Source organism: Ptychodera flava, chromosome 6, assembly GCF_041260155.1.
Source record: "Ptychodera flava strain L36383 chromosome 6, AS_Pfla_20210202, whole genome shotgun sequence".
NCBI classification, from domain to species: Eukaryota; Metazoa; Hemichordata; class Enteropneusta; family Ptychoderidae; genus Ptychodera; species Ptychodera flava.
The window spans coordinates 37618924-37640102 of NC_091933.1; the positions used below are offsets into that span (position 1 = coordinate 37618924).

Consider the following 21179-nt stretch of genomic DNA (forward strand, 5'->3'; position numbering starts at 1 on the left):
GTGAGCCAATTGAATGCGATGTAACATCGTTTATTTGGTTTTATCAATGGCGGACGACAGGATTTCAAGAGGAAGGTTTAATGAAACCCTGGCTGCATTTCGTTGCTTGTCCCAGGAAACCGGGGATGAGAAATGTGATAATGAAGTGCTTGAAACTTTGACCGAACGTCTTAAAGAAGAAGAATCAAGGTACTCGTATCATGCTTTGCCGGAAAATTAAACTTGCGGCTATACCATGTGCACATCACAGTTAATTTGAAGATTTGACAGACCATGGAGTAGCTCTGCGTGGCAGGGCTGCGGTGGGAGGCCGTATAACGCCGGTAACACACAGCCCTGCCACGCGCACAGGTTATCGTAAAGTTGCTTGGATAGTCGTTCCGAGGCGGGCGGCCGCAGGTCGCCGTTTACTTGGAAATATTCCAAGTAAACGGCGACCTGCGGCCGCCCGCCTCGGAACGACTATCCAAGCAACTTTACGATAACCTGTGGCCACGCAGAGCTAAACATGGAGGTACATTTGTATAGCTGTTTATCTATTCCATGGCCTCATGAGTTTCTAGTGAAAGCACCGTATGTATGACAACATCTGAAGGAAAAACGAACAAAGCCTTATACAATTATTGTTTTGGATCTTGCAACAACTGACTTTTCCAGAATCCATATGTTGAATTGTGCGCGGGAAAATTGCAGGTTGTGTAAATTACAGAACAAACAGCAGTCACACTAACAATGTACAATACTCACTTCACCACCAATGAATGTCTTGCTTCAGTTCCTTAGCTCACAACTTTCCCCGCTGATTTTGGGTCCCCACCACCTGAAATCATATATTCCTATATATGGCTACCTGTATTTGCATTTTGCATGTGTATCAACATCATTTTTATTCTATTTTAAAATCATGTTGAAACGCACTAAGTTTGTTTACACAGCCAAAATTTTCTGAAACCAAACCTGCCTGGTAAAAAATAGTGACAACATCACTGTTCGCTCCCATATAGTTATCAAAACAAGTCAACAATTGTATGAAACATGGACATACATATAAAGACAGACTGACATACACAGACTGGCACAGAGTGATGACATTGACCCCAAGTGTGCCTTGGCCCATGGAGAGTGATAAAGATATAACAAACAGCTAAATGTAATGATAAAATATTTAAGTATAGGCCTATACAGGCACTGAGAGTGAATATGTTACAGCAATTTGATTAGTTTCTTTTCCTTTTCTACTTCTGTGATAATCTTTAAGACAATCAATCTGCAAGGCAGTATAAGTATTGACAAATATTACAAGCACACAGTAAAGTGTTCTTGATTTTTCATTTACAATATTTGACATAGACTGAAATACATAACATGCAACCAATGTTTACACTTTGCCCATACACCAGATACATGGAGAAATTTCAACATACAATCATCAACTCAGAAACTCTACAGGGAAAAGTAAACATTGTTTTCTTCCAGAACAGCTGGTGCATCCACATCTGGAACAACTTACAAACTTAACCAATTACACAAGGATGATGACACAAGAGATAAAGTTAAACTGTGGTGAACTTGACTATTCCTTTCAAATCCTTACCTAACTTGACATCTTAAACTAAAATACACTGCATGGTTAATTGTGCACAAAAATACATCGGGGTGGACCATTTGATAAGGGATGGTGTCTGGAAGATCGATGAGGTACATTATCTTTTTTATCCGATCCATTCTACATTCTTTTTTCCCCACTCTCCCACCTTTTCTTTTTGTCAAACCTTCTCTGGCTGAATTTTTTATTGGCTTTGTTTGGAATTTTTTCAAAATCTGCCAGGATTTTTTTACCGCATTTCAACACCAAATACAGTTTACCATATCAAATGCTTACTAAATCACCACATTATATACTCTTAGTTCCAGTAGGTACAAAATTACCAAAAAAAATCTTTAAAATACAAAATGAAAGATATCCCAGTAAAACTGACAGTTTCGCAAAGTTGCCCCAAAAATTCAAAATTCCAGATTTCAACTTAATTTCAATATATCTTATTAACAAAAACCCTAAGAACCGGTTTACTAAATATCAAAGCAATCAGACTGGTAAATTTTTAGAAACAAATCTTTTGACCAAAAATGAGAAAAATTGCCCCCCAAAATACAAAATTGCAGATTTCATCCTAATTTTGAATATATCTAATTTTAACATAAACCCTAGGAACCTGTACACTAGATATCAAAGCTACCAGATCAGAAGTTTTAGGAGAAAAATTTTTTGACCAAAAAGGCAAAAATTGCCCCAAAATAAAAAAAAATTGCCAGTTTCAACATACCTTCAATACATTATTATTGAGATTAATCTTAGATACCTGTATACCAAATATCAAAGCTATCAAATCAGTAGTTTTTGGATAAAAATTTTTTTTATCAAAAATTGGGAAAATTGCCCCAAAATTACAAATATGACAATGTCAATACAATTTGTACAAGTGAGTCATCCTGAGGAACATGAATATTAAGTTTCATAGCAATCACACAAGTGATTTCAGAGAACAAGATTTTTTGACTAAAAACAGAAAAAATACCCTAAAAATACAAACATGCAAATTTCACCCCAATTTTTGCACACATAATTTAGAATACCTAAAGAAATCTGCATACCAAGTTTCAACCAAATCTGACCAATGCCTACTGAGTTTTAGCCATTTGCAGGATTTTTCCTTTTTTCCCCCTCATTTGCATATTTTTGGCACTGACATGTTCATTTGAACAAATTTACATCTCCATCCCTAGGTGCACCTGTACACCAAATACTAAGACAGTAGGTGCTACGGTTTAGGAGTTTTTGATGTGGACGGACATACATACATACATACATACATACATACATACATACATACATACAAACAACATTTTTCCACCTTATACGAATACCTCCAATTTGCATATATACATATGCATATATATGGGAGCTAAAAATGAACACAACATGCATTCTCATATGAACCTATGAATGTTGTTTTTGCTCAAATATTTGTCTCATTTACAGTATTTGACTATCTCCTTACTATTGCTGGTACTGGATGCTCTAACAAATTGAAAGAAATTAACATATGCTCACTCTAACAAATTGAAAGAAATTAACATATGCTCAATGATAACCTAATATGAACTGAACACCACATCAGTAGAGACAAACAGGTGTCAAACACTTCTATCACTGTTCCACCATACATTAAACAAGAAAACAAAACAAGCAAAAGACTAAGGACAACGTCAAACAGAAAATTGATTGTCAACATTCACATAATAAAAACAGAAGATATCAGATAAAATCTTACACCATTAGCTATTAAAATGACAGGAGCAAATTTTTGTTGGATGGCAGCTATAACAGTGACATGTTGTTATCCATGTACAAGTGTCGTTGGAATTGAAATGAGTTTTAAATTTCTGCTGGTAAAACTAATTCAATTTTGAGAGATATAGTGTTTGAAGATCTAATATGGGAATGCAACTAGTTCCATAATTGAACAATTCTGTTCAAGTAAGAATGTGCAAATGATTCTGTGTGGAAGGAATGAGGTTTAAGTTTTAAATAGTAATTACTTGATCTCATTGTTGGATAATTGGAATTGGCACTATAAAATATACAAAGTCATCTAAGTTTATATCGTAATATCCATAAAAACACTTCTAGAAAAATATTAAGTCTGCTATTTCTCTTCTGTATGTTAGGGGCAGAAGGTTAAGTTAAAGGGTGGTGGTCGTCGTACTGCGCATGCTCGTGAGGGGGTCCCCCTGTTGTAAACATATCCAAGGCCGCCACACAAAGTTACGGGTTGATTACAATAGTTGCGATATTGCCACTTGTTAAAGCGGCGGCCGGTCTGTCCCAAACATTCCCACTTACCAAAGTTAACATGCAATAGCAGGTCAGTTAATCTGCTGAATATTTAACAGGAATTACACACTGTATCGAGATCACATTTGATCATCATTTTCTTGAATTGGGCTTGGCTACTGTTATTGCTCGAGAGTACTTGTGAACACTTGCCCATATGCATGTTACAGTAATACCCCAAACACTATCAAATGACTGGGCTCTAGTCCACGACATCGCTGGCAAAGACGAGAGCTTTATTTCCAGAGGCCCAACAGGAGTCCAGTCGACAATAACTCAAGCGACAGAAATCTACGTAGCTCGCACAGCAATGCTCGCTGCAGCAGCTCTGTTCCGTGGTCTGTGTGAACGTCAGTGTCGAGAGAACCGGGTATATGGTGCTCCCCGTTCGGCTGAGGAGAATCCAACTCCACTACGAAGTTTGCCCTTGTGGTGTTGTGCAACCGATAATTCCAAGTACAGGTATCAAGTCAAGCGAAGGACCTTTCATAGGTCTTTTTGTGGGGTTATCTCATTTGAACTCAAACTTACCTGGCAATCAGGAGGTACAACAATGAAGTTTGCGTAGCACCACCGGTAGGCCTACACTAGGCCTTTCGTTCACTGTCATGACTATTGTAGTCACAGGATCTCCCGACATGTCCCTATGTGTAGCCATGCGATTTTCCTGCCAAATGCCTGGAAGACCCACTCGTTTTGTCTATAATTTTCTGTTATTAGACTATTTCTTGCCATGCATTACTAGAACTTAGAATAACTTAGCAATTGTGATCAACAGTGGGTCATGAGTCAAGTCTGTCGTGGGGCCGGTACGTTGTGGAGCCGGATTCTCTTATAAAGTTGTATCTGTGTACACCAACGCATAGTAGAGAACTGCTGTCTATTGTCAACGCGGTAACCTTTCTCCCTTACCAATGCAACAGCATCTCCCATGCCCTCCTCTTGCTTGCCGAAAATTGCGCACGCGCAGCGCAACAATCACCGCCCTTTAAGAAAACCTGTCTTCGTAATCTAAATCCGTGTAGTGAAAGATATACTGAGTAGCCCTTTGTTGAACCCTGTCCAAAGCCTTGATATTCTGATTAGATGTATCCGCCCACAAACAACTTCAATATTCTAGGCCACTCCTAATTACGGCAGAATGTAAAGTCTTACTGCATGAAACTATTATCAAACTGTTGGAAAAATGTGTGAAATGGGTGAATTTTGTGAGAACATGGGCAGCATGTACTGCATGTGAATAATGTACTCTTCAAGATTCAGAAACTTGTCAATCAAACTACCATTTCCCGTTCAAACAAATACTACCTGGTAGTTTCTTTAGTGCTTAAAACTTATGGCCATTAGTTTTACACAAATTATGCGAGTAAAACCCATGCAATATGAAATTAAGCCAGATCACAGGTTCACAAAAGCAACAATAGGCCATTTCAACACGACTTAGAACAGACAAATGTCTGAATCAACGAGGCCAATACTTGCCAGAAAGTGGCAACTCACATATCAGCCAAGGCATGCTTCCCCTTTAAGGTGGTGAGATATCTTTGCAAAAATATATTTCTAAACTGGCATTTCCATTGGACAGTTTCTTTAGAGATAAGGCCTAGACATCAACAGAAAGCTCTTACTTTCTATGAATCTTATGAATGTATAAATCTAGTAAGATTTTCTAAGAGTCTAAGGAACACACTTCTAGGGGGCCTGATAGCTCAGAGCTGTTGTCATTGCTGAGCTGGGAGATTTTGTCTGAGCTCAGAGGTTTGCTGCTTGATACTTATGTGGGCTCTGTAATTACATCTGTATGTATGCAAATATTCATTAGCCCATTTTCTGTCCTTGTCAATTTTTGTCACCTTTGTAAAAAAAAATAATTTTTTTTCAGAAAATAATTATGATAGAAAATTGAAGCCAATTGGCAATAGAAAATTATGTCAATTCAGTCCAAAACTATAAAAAAATTATAGAAAAATGCATAAAAATTCACAAAACTTAACTAGTAACTGTAAGGCTTCAACTTCTTCATCATTATTAAGGAAATTAATTATCTGGAACAAAGCACTAACACCAATGTATAACTATAATGCAAGAGAGAGGGGTGATGGAGGTTTTCCGCTTCACATACATGTTACAGACTTAGTTGGCAAGTTGAACACTAAGTCTATCAACATGGTTTGACAGGGTACACAATGAATATAAAGCAGTTCATAATCGGAAGTAAACTACTGGAGAAAAGAATCAACAAGTAAATTTTTCAAAACTTTGAATATGAAAGTATTACCACACACCAAGCAGTTTTTCATTTCACAGGTTTAGACAATAAAGGTAAAAAGTTCACAACAAGTAAACCCATTCATCATTACAGAGATTTAATGACCCAGGAGGCATTCACAGATATCAAGAAGATGCTTTGCAACCAGGAAATGTTTCTGAGTAAAAGTTGTGACAGACAAGACAAGAGTAGGGAACGTGTACTTCACATCCAAGTGTGTACCCACTGCTTCAGGGTGCTGCGGAACAGCTGTGTAATGAGCACGAAAAACCAAGATATGTTGGGGTATGGCATTGATTTTTACCTATATTCTTGCATTTTATAAAATTTGTTCTCGGACTAACTGTATACTTAAATGATAGAAATTGCCAAAAACTTCTGCCAGTAATTTAGAAAGGCCCAAATCCACAGTAACGGTAAAGTTGCTCTTAGGTAGTTGCACCAAAATTTTAAAACGAAGACTTAGAAAGCCATGACCATAAAATACATCATTTAAAGTTTTCTTTGCCCTGTTCATGATAACTGACATGCCCCCGAAGCAAATTTGCTGTCCACTGACCCACAAATATCATCTTTGACACCAGAAATGTTCCTTCTTACATATATCAGTGTAGGATCGGCACAAGGCATTTTCAAGAAATTTGTAAATTTTCTCAACTCAAAGAGTTAAGAAAATCTTAAGAATTAGAAGCCATTCTGATATCAACAAATTTATTTTTGTAGTTTTTTTCCAAGTGTAAAGTGAAATTTGTCTCATGTGTGGATAAACCATGAATTACTTTTGATTTATCTACCAAAAAGAATGTCACATTTTCTGCCCTCCAGTTCTCTGAATGTGGTCTTTTTTGCAATCTTACTGAGCAGTCATATCCATGTGCTTACCAATACAAACGTAATGAATTGTTATTCACAGAGTTGTGGATGTTCTCCAAGTGGTGAAAAGGCTGATCTACTTGTTGACATCAGAACAATCCCCTGCTGAAGAACAAGTCGTGGCAGTTCGGTGTGGAGTTCAATTCGTTGGAAACTTTGTTTCTGGCAACAAATCCACACAGTCATTAGTCTGGCAACAGTTCTTCCCTGAAGTCTTTCTGTAAGTACTTACTTGTACATCCTTGTCAAGGACATCTGTATACAAGCTATGTGTATGTCATTGAGAAACAGTGCAATGTATAAAAGAGCCATGTAGAGTTCATTTGAGGGAGACTGCTGGACATGTCTTTGACATGTTTACTACAATTACATTTGTAAACAAAGTATGCTGTCAGTTGCATATCAGTATGAGAGATTGAGCTATTTACCTGTTGGACAAAATCTCCATTCTGAGAAAATCCAAATTACATTTTTCACGTATTTATGGACCCAGCAAGAAAAGGCATACTGAGAGCACTGAAGAATCAATACCTTTGTCTTGAGAATACAACAGAAACTGTACCTACGTGAACATTCTTGAGCATTGCTGTGAAAGTCATGTCTATGGACAAAAGTTGTGAAATTTCAGCATTTGATTGTGCTTTGTTCTATGTATCCCAACACGTTTGTGTTTTTTGAGTTTCATAGTGGAAAAGACAACATCATATGATATTAACAACAAGTGCAATGTGCTACAGTTAAAGGTATCCTGTCACCTGTCCCAATTTTGCCACAGTTATCATGGAAAGAGAAAATCTAACCAATTAGAAATTTTAAGCGGGTGGCCGCTTTTTAAAAACAGGGCCCTCACATGGGCATTTTGAATACCAAGGAACATATATGGGCATATTTAGATTACAGGTGACTGTATACCTTTAACCTTTGAAATTTTAACAAGAAGATATGTGATACCATTTTTTAACACCAGCTATCCTTTATAGGTAGAATATCATGCATATGTATGAGACACAATTTACGATTTTTTCTCAACTCAACAGCTGTTTACTCAAGTTTGATGATTTCAAAGTATCTGTTTATATCTGCATGGTCATTTACAACTGTCTTCATGACTGCCAGTACCACATTCAACAACTTATCAAGCATCCTACAGGACTGTCGATAGTAGAAAGTGTTTTAATGCTATGTCAGAGAGAAAGTGAACAAGAATGGGGGTGAGTTAATCATACTTTCCTCCTTTGACCGTTGTACTCTGTCAGTTCATGCATTGATATTTTCATTGAAATCTCTCAGTTCAAGCTCCATTAGCTTTAACTTTTCACAAACATGTTCATTATTTTTTGTTATAGAAAACAAAATCTATTTTTCCTGTGTTTCTCCCAACGTTTAAATATAACGTATTAGTTTTGTGCACACAGTTCATTCTGTGCAATATGGTGTGCAACTTTTGACAGATGAATTTTTCTGGAGTTCAGACCAGACTTCACTTGTCACAAACCACATCAGATGCTACCGACATACAGGCTGTGTCCACAATATTATTATTTAGGCAATCAACTTTGGGAGCGGAGCAAAATAATAAGAATGAAAACGATGACAAATGGAGAAAAAGTCAATGTCAGTAGAGGTTAATAGAGCATTGAGTAACCTCATCTCAGTCATAATAATACTTGGTTCCAGGTTCTGTTATCTTTGTATTAATATTTGAAAAAAGTGGATCAATTTTCAAGAAAACAGTGCACAATATTATTCTGATGGTAGTGTTTTTAGATGACTTACAATAAAATGGAAAAGAAAAGACAGATTTCAGTAATGTTTTTGTTTTGATTTCTGGTACCTTTTGAATCCATATAGCGCTAGTGATTTGATGAGAGAAATATTGAACTTGTTTGGCTTTTGACTCCCAGGCAGGTCTGGTAGAGGGCGCACTGAACACAACTAGCTGTACCAATGCTGAACGTAACCACCATTTGTGAAAAGTGCAGCCGTCATCTTTTTCATCTTCGTTCATTCCTGTACAGGCTGTTCATTGTAGAAGAATTACTTCAGTGTCAAGAGTTCATACTGACCCAGTTTGAGACGCTGTCCCCAGAGTGCAAATGCATTCTTCTTGACATCACGTCTGCAAAGTTAGACAGTACCGCCGGGCACAGGGAAGGATCAACCACAGAGGGCCATGAAAGGGGAAATAGCGAATTCATCCCGGCATTCAGTATTGCATTCCTGGCTGATGTCTTTGAGCAACAGGCACAGAAATTACTTCTCTCAGCTGTTCAAGCGAACACAAAAGAAGCCGGTACCCTGGTGGTATGTTGTTGCATTTAATTGATTTTTAAGCAAAGAAAAGTGGTTAAGTAGACTGACTCAATACGTCTGGTCACTGGCAGTTTGAATTTGTAAGCTTCCCGGTGGCATTTGTCCACTAAACCTGATTTTCAGACAGGCATCCTGCCTACTAGGGACAGCATGCATGTTATCAATACTTCTAGCACTGAGGCCTCATTTTATGTCGTCATTGAATCTGTAAAGCTGTCTCAGTGTGAAGGAATGCAGTCCCCGTCAGAGCCATAAAAAAGGTAGCTCTCTTGACCGAAATGCATCATATTTTTTGGAGAGTCATATGTGACTGTCATTTGTCACACATTTTGACAATCATGGAGAGGTCAGAAATATGCCTTCTTGATTTTATCCAACATTCAGTTTAGTATTTGCATACCTGTCATGTATTCACCCCAGAGTGTCAGCATAAAAGTGTCAAGACCCAGATGTCATAGGGCTGTATCAGGGTGGGGCAGTCATATGATCCTAATCAGCTTACTGAAATCTCTCAGCTGATGTTAGGCCTTTTCAGTTGCCGTCAGTGCTTAGGAACTATGACGCGCACCAAAGTAAGAAACATATCAACAGAATGACTGAAAGGGCCAGTTCCCCTGGCATAAATCTTTTGGTTAGTTACTGACTGATAGCTTAGCAGTGGTCAACAAAGTCAGAGTTACCATGTAGAGACAGTAACATGCCTTTTGTGTTACATTGAGTAGTTTGCTCTGAATGAGTGCCACAGTTAGGAACTAGGGCTCACTTGGAAAGAGGTCATACAATATTAAAGACACTATTGTCCAAAAACGAAGACTAGCAGGAAAGCAGTTTAAAGTTTTCATACCTGGAGAATCACATTACTTTTGAGCAATACTGGGTTTGTTTGAAGATATTCTAACCAAAAATAGTAAACTGAACGACCTTTTTGTGAAGGAGAGGCATGTTTATAGCTGGAACATGTAAAATATTTCTACAACTGCAACACTGAAGAAATACTTCCATGTTGGTGTGATATGGTTGCCATATCCAATGATGAACTTGCTGCTAGAACAGTGATCTGATGAAAAATTAAACATTTCTGAAATGAGTAGAGTTGTCTATTACAGTTTCCAGCTATTGTATCCTCCCAACACCAATAACTATGACTGCCTGCCTACCAGCAAACCAATCCAAGGATCATACACTTTTATTGTATACACATAATCATATGTTCTAACTCAGCATGTTGTATCTCTTGCCCAGGAGTCAACTGTTGTTTTACGTGTCTTGCGAGTTTTATGTGTTGCTACATCCATTCAAGACAAATATGGCATCTTGCAAGCCAGAACTTCACTCCTAGAAACAGCACTTGGTAAGATGTTTTAACAGTATCCACAGCAGTATTTTTTTAGTAATAAACAATAGGGAGATTGAACACTGCCATGAAGCTATTTCCTCTGCAATAGCGCCCTCTTTTCATATTGTGACTACAACTTTCTTCTTTCATGAATTTGAGGAGAGAGATCACTGATTTCATGTTTACAGTTGTGTCTGGCATATTCTGCCAGTAATTTTGATTCCTCTTGAATTTCAGTCAGTGGTCTTCAGAAATAACAGACGCACAAACCAAAAACTGAAAATAACAATAACGCAAAGACATTTTAAGTGAATTACATGCATCTTAATTTCACCAGATCTTCTTCAGAAAGCCCATACCATTGGTAAGAGTGGGGAGAATGTTTTCACAGTAAGGCAGACCCTGAGTAATGAAGCATCAAGAAGGCAAACCACTGAAAATCCGGTCTTTGGTTTCAAAGGTGATCTGATTAGACTCATTGGTAACATGAGTAGCAGAAATAAAAGAAATCAAGATTTGGTAAGTTTTTGTTCTCATTCCATGAACTCATTTTCAAATGTTATTACATGCTCTATGTTGATGCATATTCAATGCATTGAATCATACACATAGACAGTAGTCTATGGTACAAACAAAACCATACACAGAAATGCACTTACAAATATGTTTATTCCTGTGCTCGTGTTTCTCCTTCTGTGTTTGTTTGTACCACCATACTGTGACTTCTTTCAGCATCCTTTTTCCACAGAATACAGCAGTAATCAGAAGGTGACATTTCATTTCGTGGAAGCTCACTGAATTAGGGACGTTCCAGGAAATATGTTGCTCCTGTGAACTTTGTAGAGGTCATCGCTTATGGTTATCATGGCTGATGAAACTGACAGCCAGAACCACTCTTTTCTTTATTAGCTGTAAAAAAATGCATTCTTAACATAGAAACCGAACTTGCTGAATCATAATTCTTTTGACAGCAAATTGTACAGTCCAGTTTCAGACCTGCTTCTCTTTGGTGGTGCAAACTGCTGGTCACCCGCCATCAGAAACTTGAAATGCATCAATGGTTTTCTTGGCTCTCGTAATCGCTAAACTTTCGCAGTCGCTCAAAATAAAAGTGAATCATGGTCACTGAGTGAACGTATTTCACGTTGACGTTCGTTGTAGCGTCGCCATTGTGGATATTTATCCGCTGCACGCTCAGCCGCAATACTGGCAAATTGAACTCAAGAGGGGTATGTTTTACATTGAGAAAAACCTTGGTCGTTTTCCTCAAGAATTTGTATGAAAGTCTGTTTCTGATTTACAGCAGACAGCAACGACCTTGCCATGATCGCATTTACGAAATGTACAGTACACGTTGTGCTTATTGCTGGCCGCCATTTTGTTTGGAATGTATGTGCAACGATAAATGATGTCTTAGGTTTCATGCTAGTTCTCACGTGATTTTCTCTTTATTTCTCGTGTGCGTGATTTTGCAGGTTTTTTCTTTCTTATTTTTCACTTACGCGTCTACATAGCTCTAAAAAGTCTAGGGTCGGCGGGTAAAAAGTAGGGTAGGTTGGGTTATCGGAACAGCACAATTATTTTTGTTTGGCCTCATTAATAAGGTTTTGGAAAATGGTCATGAAGGCTTGCACTTTGTGGAGGTTTAACTTTTTAGGCTTCAGTCTAAGCAATTATCTGCTTATGTGTCAGCCATGATGTAACTATATTACTTTCAAGTCTTGTGATTCCAAATTCTGTCAATAAATCTGTTTCGTTAATGTTTGTTAATGTGATGAAATGGAGAACGTGAATTAATTTGTCTCTTTGCATATTTGAAGGCATGTGATAAAACCATTGCCTGAATACATGCCTAGGTTTTTTTGGCCCTCGCAGCAGCTGATCATTTGCCCAATGCCTGGCATTAGGCTAGTGTGTTCAGGCAATTATAAGCTTTACGGCCCTGAGTGGTTTTGTGGACTGACATCGTACGATCAAGACCTGTATTAGGACCCTACAGATTTTACCATATACCTTATGGAATAATAAATGTGTAGGTAAAATGATATTCTTCTAAGTTTTGGAGGTGAAAAATGCACACAAAATCAGATATTATCACCATTTGTGTCAATTTTTTGGCAAAATGATGGCCACATCCCGTCACTGACTTATATACATCATGACGTAATTTGATTACCTGTAGAACTTGCCAAGCAATGTACGCATACATGTACCAATGCAGAATGAGGCAGAAATCAAGGTGTAAGAAAGACAATGATATTATGTTAATTACAATGAACTGGCAGCTAATTGAGATCACATCATCAAAAAAAAAATTTAGCTTAAATAAACATTGTGCCTTTTTGTAAAGTTTGTAACCATTTTGTGATGAAATCAACATGTAGTTGATACTGTCTGGCAGGAAAAGGGTTAAGGCTGCATTCACAAAAAACGGTTAGGGGGGGCTTGAGGAATTCAGGGGGGGGGATTCGAAAATTTTGGGGTTAGTGGAGGGGGGGACTTGAAAATTTTGCTCTACCTGTAGGGGGACTTGAAAATTTTTGGGTCCCTTTTGAGTTTTACATTTTCCAATTCCAAGTTTTTGTAGGTAATTCAATGAAAAATGAATACCATTTTTATGTCATCAAAATGTTGTAATGTTAGTAATAATTTAATAAAATCTAGAACCATTTTGTCACATTTCATGACTTTTATCTCGAAAAAATCTAAACATGTGATTTGTCGTAAAAAACAAACTTGAGCCTCGTAACAGGGCAGAAGCTGCAACTGTTAATGATTTCTGCAATATTTCTATGCAATATAACAACTACAGTTTCTTGCTATCTCCCTACAGCATGCTCAAACACACAATATTTAGTTTGTCGACAAAGCCTGTATATATAAATATAAATATGTATTTGATGATAATTTAATTGGAGTCCAGACTGACAGTCAGTTGTCAGTGATACAAATGCATGGTACACATACATAGGCTGTGATAGCCAGCTGAATACTGGACAATTCAACATGCTGTAGGGAGTAGAACAAGAACGCAGTTGTAAAACTGAACAAAAATATTGCCAAAATTATCAGAGTTAATACAGCTACTGCCTACGGGTAGTGTCACTATCAGATACTACCCTGCTACTGCAGTGTCACTGTCACTGCATACCTGAACAGTGACAGAGACAGCTCTGACTCTGATGTACATGGTAGTTGAAGAGTTTTGGTCAAATGACACTCATGACAGTGAAACTCACTTGTACACAAGATCAGGCCAGAGAGCAACACATGGAAGAAAACATAGAAATGTTTGAATTCTGGCATATGAGAATAATCAAATATTAAAGAAAAAAGATGGGGTCACCATGCTTGATTTTCTAAATTTTCACACTCTTATTATAAAATGATACAGAAGTAAAACTTTGAATAGTAAAGACTAAAAGAAAAAATATGTGACCAAATGGAATTATTTATTTTTTAACCAAATTTGCAATTATCACACCCAAAATTTCAGAGATTAAAACATTTATTTGATGGAATATTTTAACCTTCTGGTATTGTCAATTTTGAGTAGCATCTAATTCATATAGGTCTTGTAGTTTTGAAACAATTTTTTGGTAGGTCACTGTGCAATACGGCAATTAGCCAGAATTCACAATTTTCCTACTCTCTCATGATTGCATTTTGTGTCCTCGCTCTTCAACAGGAGCAATTGACCTGGCCAGACTTGGATTAACTCAAGTTGGCTTTTAGACCAATAAATCTAAAAAATTCACTGATGCATTTAAAGAACTTGCCTTGGGAATATGACTATAGAAAGTGCTAATACAGGTAGTGTTGAACACCTGTGAGCAGAACGGCGCAATACATGTTTATTTTTTCTGCGCTCACATCCTTTACAAATATGCGGGCCTGTGATAGTTGGGGGGGGGGGGGACTTGAAAAATTTTGACCATATAGAGGGGGGGCATTTGAAAAATTTTTAGGGTATTTAGGGGGGGATGTGAAAAAAAATAAGATTTCAATCGAGATTCCTCCAGCCCCCCCCCCCCAATCGTTATTTGTGAACGCAGCCTAAAGAAGCAGAGATCATAGTGGAGCTCTCAGTTTACACTGACTTACAAAAGAAATATCAACTGAAGTCACCAATGTCACTGGTGCTGCTACGATCTGAACCAGGAGACGTTTTTCGAATCTCGCACTGGCCTTGTTTATAAATGGAAAATTGGCTGATAGCAATGTGCACAGTAACCAGAATGAAGGTAGTTCAGAAATGCACATGTGATTGCCCATATTTAGATAAAATGTGCCTTGGCATGATGATACAGCAAATTATTGCACAAATGTGAGGGCGTTTTTCCTTTAGCATTACACAGGGACTTGGCTCGAGGTATATGATAATATACAAATATTGACTGGCTATGAGGGTAACAGCATACATTTGTTGCCCAAGGGCCTGAGAGTCACCCAAAAACAGTACGGTATGTTTCACACGGCTGTTGGCTGAGGGAATCTAACTGTTTTGGTTGACTCTCAGGCCCAAGACAAAGAAAATGTGTGCTGTTACCTGAATATGGCCAGTCAATATGTGTTTTATAATACACCTCATCCAATTTCATGCAAAAAAATCGAAGAGTTCCTCAGCTATCATCACTCATCTCAGTCGTAAAGATAAGTAAATTTAAGGTACATGTAGTTTAATTTTATAGCATATCCGTGACATTGAAATGGTTTACCCATCACACTTTTATAGGGACAATTTTGTAACTAGCGTACCGCAATTGCCAATGGAAAAAAATATGTATATTCTGAGAAGTATATCAACTAAAAATCAGATTTTGAAAACAAAAACATTACACTCTTCACAGTAACTTGTGAAAATAACAAAGTTCTGTCAACTGGCCCTATGACACAAATAAACTTTGATGTTGCAAAACACAGACACTTAATCCTTTCTGATATCTGATCCATGCATCTGGGTTTTGTACTTAGGGTGTGTACATATCCTGGGTTTAGTCATCACATGTATTTGATCAAATCGGAAGCTCCTGAGACAAAATACTGAAATTGGCAACCATTCTTTGATGGTTTGTTTACACAACTCAGGTTTGAATAACCTCAAGGCGAAAAGTGGTTCTCAGCCAAACACTAGGAAACAGCGCCCCCAAGAGGTGGAGGCTTAGTCTCTTTTGTGTTGCTGAAGCAGTACAAGCAAACAGTGAATAGAGTCATTTCCTGTGCATACTTCCATTCCGTTACAGTCACTCCAAGTTACAAAAAGCAAACAATTTATGCCCCACCGAAAAAACAATTTTTTAATGACACCAGGAAAGAGGGCAGAGCAAAGTTTGTTGTTTAATGACATCCGTAGCCCAGGGAAATTGATAATTCTTGAGTCTGAGTGCATAGGTAGTCTAAGTGAATTGCGGTCCATACTTGTTAATTCTCCTATCCATTCACTGCCTATCAATAAGAAATGAAAGGAAATACAACCTAACCAAATGGACATAGAATACTTTATTTTCAGGCTACTTTATAATTAAAGAGTATATAGTAGACAACTGTTCCCACCTCCCTGCCATCTCCCATTATTTGTCCCACACAACTAAAGTATACTTAAAATTCATTGTACAGCACAGAGTCATAGAATTGGTATTAAGAGAGGATTAAAGCCAACGTAATGCCAAGAGCAAACAACGTGTAAGGCGGTATTGCTGTAATAGTCTTTTGCAAGCGGCCAGAAAAACATGAGCACAATTGGCATGATAATTAGATGTAAGCAGAGAAAATGGCACAAGGGCCTTCATGAGAGATTGTAACTTTGGCCCATTCAGAGCTGATTTTAGCTGGTGAAATGAACCCAGTGTGCACTGACCATGAAGGAAAAAAGTTACAGTTTCTGAAAGCAACAAGAAAAGGCACGCAGCAGCTGCAAAAAATAGGCAGATAATATGGCATTGAATCTAATTTTCTTCGCCGCTACGCTGTCTAGAGTGGTGGATTTTTGGTTGTTTTGACAAGAAATCTTTTTAAGGATTAAAACTATTATGCTATTTTATCACTGACTATCAACAGTTATTCCTCAGTGAATGCTTGTCACAGTATGAAGGTTGAAAGGTGGTTTTTCTCCTACACACAAACATACACATCCACACACTCTCATTTACTCATAAATTGCAGTATAAATTCATGCGTGAAGCCATACGAAAAGTATTCTCCGTAATATAGTTTTCTTTCACATGGCCTTGAAGTTTGAGTTATAGCAATTCTGTCATACTTTGACTATGAATAGAAGATTTTGTGTGTGTGTGCGATTGTTTGGAAGTATTAGTTTGTTAAAAAAGACACAGAGAGACAAGAAAGAGAGTGCTGTACTTAGTGAGGTTAAGTTGGCTTACAATAAATGGTATGGCCACCCTGGTGCGGTATGATGGGTGCAGAAACCGCCTACAGAAATCTCTGCTTCTTTCATCCTCCTTTTACAGTATTCTTAACACTCTTGCTCCCATCAGTACACAATGCCCTTTTCTTGAAATTAAACTGAAAATCAAAAAACCCTCTTTATCTCCATCATTAGGCTTACAGAATTATGTCATTTTGTGTCTGATGTACAAGGTTAGAAAAGAGACTGCCAGGCTGATGCCGCTTTGTTTTTCTTTATTTGCACATTTTTTAAGGTTTGTCCCCGGTTTACCGTCAAGGTTTTCCATGTTTTGATTTGTGTGTAAGAGTTTAGCTGGTTGGTTGAGTTAATTTTTACACTGTGATCACAGACAATGGAAATAACAAGCTAAACGATGGGGGTGTAATCCCTTCTATTTAGAAGATTGCCATGGAGTTCCCAGTTAATCAAAAGTTCAAAAAAAGGGTCATCAAATTATAATAATCTCATTACAATTTCACAAGTGGCTGAGCCGTTGCGGATTCCAGAAGGTAGCAAAAAGACAATAGAGTCAAACAGATGGTTTTTTCCGTCGCTCATCAACAGAATGTCAGAAATTCAGCCTGTTGTACATTGATTCACGGTTTGGTATTTGCACAGAACTTGCAGCTGTATGGGTGCATTGAACCTGAAGATGGCATGTACGGAGTGCATAAACTGACCTGACAGAACTGTAACATGAACAAATGATTGCTTGACCAGAACACAACTCTGAAGACTCCGGCCTTTGTTGTTGTTCTCTTCCTCTACTCACTATCATTTTATGGCAAACAGATAAAAACCTTGCTTTAATTTTGTTGATCCATAATCCCATTTTAGAGGCAGTCCTCAAAATGATAATCCTCACTCATTTCCAATTAATCTGTTAGGCATTGTGTGTGGTCCATCCATGTAATAGAGCTAAAGGGAGCTAGGTTCTGTCCGTCAAGTTCTCAGTGCCATACAAAACCTTGAATTTCTGTCTCCCTACCAGTCAACTGTCTTGCAGTAATCCAAACCGCCATTTTATTGTATCATATAAACTTTAATAATAGAGAGAAAGTGTTTATGTTCTATCCTCTTGTATGACAGCTTTTCTGGCGGGACATTTTTCCAGCCAAAAACAAGTTCAAGTGAATGTCACCACGCTTTACATCAACATTTTGAACTTGAGTGTCAGAGCAAATGATACTTTTTTCCTGACAAAGTGCACCATCAATGTAACCGAGGAAAGCCGGGGGCCAAAAACCAAGGCAAAAATTATTTGGGAACCTTGTATCGAAGTGCGGCTGGGTTATAAGCTTGTCCTGACACGTCCATCATTGTGTGCATCGGTCTGTCAATCTGGCTACAAAGTTGTCCACCTTTATTTTTAAAGATGAGTGTGTTTAGTGTAACCACAGTGACACCACCTACAGTTGTGCTCATTACCAAATGATAAGATAATCTATGTCAGTATTTCAATGGATTCCTTTGGACAGCTGATGACATGACTTCAGTAGGATGTTTTTGTCTTTATTGACACCAAACAGAATAGGCCATCTCACACCTGTTAAATCCCTTGTCAAAATACAAAGTCAACAGCCCCCACATTTCAAAACGGCTCTGCGCTGCTCTTCTAACCAAATTTTCAGGGAGCATTTCTCACAGTATCTGGCTGTCACTTAAGACGACTTTTGTGCCGGGATCAAAGTCTCTCCCCTCGCTTTCTACACCTGACAATGCATTATTTGATCCTATGCCACCAGTGGTCATTTTCCACTCTAGGCTGTGTTCTTTCCTCAAGGTACTCTTTCTCTCATTGTATGGCTTAACTCTCCCCTTTTTTTTATTCTGAATTTCAGGTAAGGCAACTTGAAGGCATTGGACTGCTCTTAGACCACTGTAACATAGACGAGCTCAATCCCTGTATCCTTTTTCTTTGAGTGCACGGGGCAGAGACATCAAGCCGAAGACACGTCTGAAAATATGTACAAAGAGTCAAGACAGCAGGGAACACACCCATTAGTTTTATGTGGCCCAGACTGTTTGCCAGTTTAACGCAGTGACATTGACACATACCTGTTACTTGAACTTTTACAGCTTTCTCTGCCTCTGTATACCTCTCTCCCTGGCTACTCTTTCATCATGCTCTGTTTGTATGTCTTGTACAGTGTCCATTCATGTCTCAGTCACTCAGTCCCCCTCTCCTCTCCCGCAGACACACTCAATTAGTCCTTTATTCACGTCAAACTCCGTAACCCATATTCTCTGATTAAGTCGATATAATTTGACAGTATCCCCATTGTAGATTTTTGCGAGAGAGAGGGGGTGCTAAAATGTTGCCAGAAAGTAGATCTGATCAAATTTGGCTGTGAAATTGAAACCAGCAATTGTGGCTCTGAAATGCTGGGTGGAAATTTAAAACCAAGTAAATATCTGAACACTTTTTCAGCTATAATTTGCAGGTGTTTCACTGTTTCTCATAAACTGTCACCAAAATGAAAAGATGTTAATTTTCCTGAACCAATTACCAAGTTATCAATCAATGGGCTGTCTTCGCTATTCACAATCTTTGTGAAAACAATGCAGAGAACCAGTCTGTCATCGCCAGTATGCAACAACGTGGAGTGGTAGGCAGCAAGGTGCTTAAAGACATGGGAATTGAGGTAGAAGACAGAGACGGCAAACTCTACGTTAAAACCTCACCGAAAGCTGAGCAATGAAGACATGCAGATAACACTTTGTATCGTCCATTACCGATATGTTCCGCCACTTTTTCCACAAAAACCCAGGATAAGTACTGGCTCTTCATTAGCTTTCAAATGAACAACAACCATGACAACCTTGGCAGTATTTTGTTTACTTTTTTGAATGTCACTGTCAACTGTGAATTATGGGCCAAATTATCAGCCCTTTGTTGGGATTATTTACAACCTTAATTTTCCCAATTTTATGAGAACTCCGGTGAATTGCCCTGCGTCTAGGTCAATGTCATAAAAGACACTTTGATTGACAGTTTAATTTCTACCTGTGGAAACAGTTGTGTCTAGACGCACAGCGAACATTCTCAATATTGCCAGTCACCCATCCTATATTGAGAAAGAAAGACTCGGTAGAAAAGGGCAAGGAGCCAGGAGGAGGGAGTGGTAATATGCATAGCCTTGACTTTAAGGAAGCAGTGACATTTGATAACTTGGTATTTGTGCACCATTAAGATCATAGAATTTGAATATCAAGACTCATTCTCGGCAAAAAAGTTAAAGATTCCTTGAAATCAAGAGTAAATTTCACATAAAGAGATATGTTTTGCCATCTTGATAAAAAAAACTCCAATCTATCAACATACCAGTGATACAGAAATCAGATAGTCAAATTGTTCTAACTTGGTACATTTTGCACTAAACTGGAAATTCTCAAGGCATTGTCATCACTGTCAAAAGAAGAACAACCAAAAACAAGAAAACTAAATATTTTCGATACATTCCAGTGAACTTAATGTTCAATACTAAAAAGTGTTTTAGCAACACCTATTTACAGCATTGAACAGACATCAAATTAGTATAATATGGTTAAGCAACAATGATAAGGCATTGGCAAATTTAACAGGTATGTCTGTAATGGCAATTTTTGTATCTCGTAGACAGATTTTGTAAAAAATAAACTAAAAGTACAAGTATGTTAACTCTCTGCTTTCTCTCATGGATTCAGTATTTGTCAAAAGCAAAATGACAATAACTGTCTTGAAAAACTATCTGATCATAATTTTTTTCAATTTTTTAACACACTTTGCAGTCTCCTTAGAACTCATATTCTCTTCTCTTTTAGCAAAACCGTCTCATTTAATGGACAAATACAATGTTTTCAAACCACTGCACAGAATCTGTTTCTTGTCTCAAAAAGGAATACATGTAATGATTACCCAAGGCTGTGGGTGGTATAAATAATGTGTGTAATGCTGGGTTGTTTTGTTTGGTTTGGTTTTTTTTTTTGGGGGGGGGGGCTAATAGTGAATGCTGCATTCCAGTGTCAGTACAGTGTGAATGGTGAGATATGTAATTTAGTGTAGAAGGTAATGATTTACTGCAGGGAATCTGATGAAGGAGAGATT

The 21179-nt window shown here is 37.8% G+C and overlaps 1 protein-coding gene across 1 annotated transcript; it reads left to right on the plus strand.

Annotated features, from left to right (window-relative positions):
* Nucleotides 1–19: 19 nt before the first annotated feature.
* On the plus strand, nt 20–20753 carry LOC139135677 (ataxin-10-like). The gene is made up of 9 exons (XM_070703275.1): nt 20–189; nt 6258–6449; nt 7078–7257; nt 8075–8248; nt 9056–9341; nt 10593–10701; nt 11024–11205; nt 18934–18997; nt 19607–20753. Exons 1-9 carry the CDS (start codon nt 47–49, stop codon nt 19792–19794), a joined length of 1518 nt encoding a protein of 505 aa, XP_070559376.1. The 5' UTR covers nt 20–46; the 3' UTR covers nt 19795–20753.
* The last annotated feature ends 426 nt before the right edge of the window (nt 20754–21179 follow it).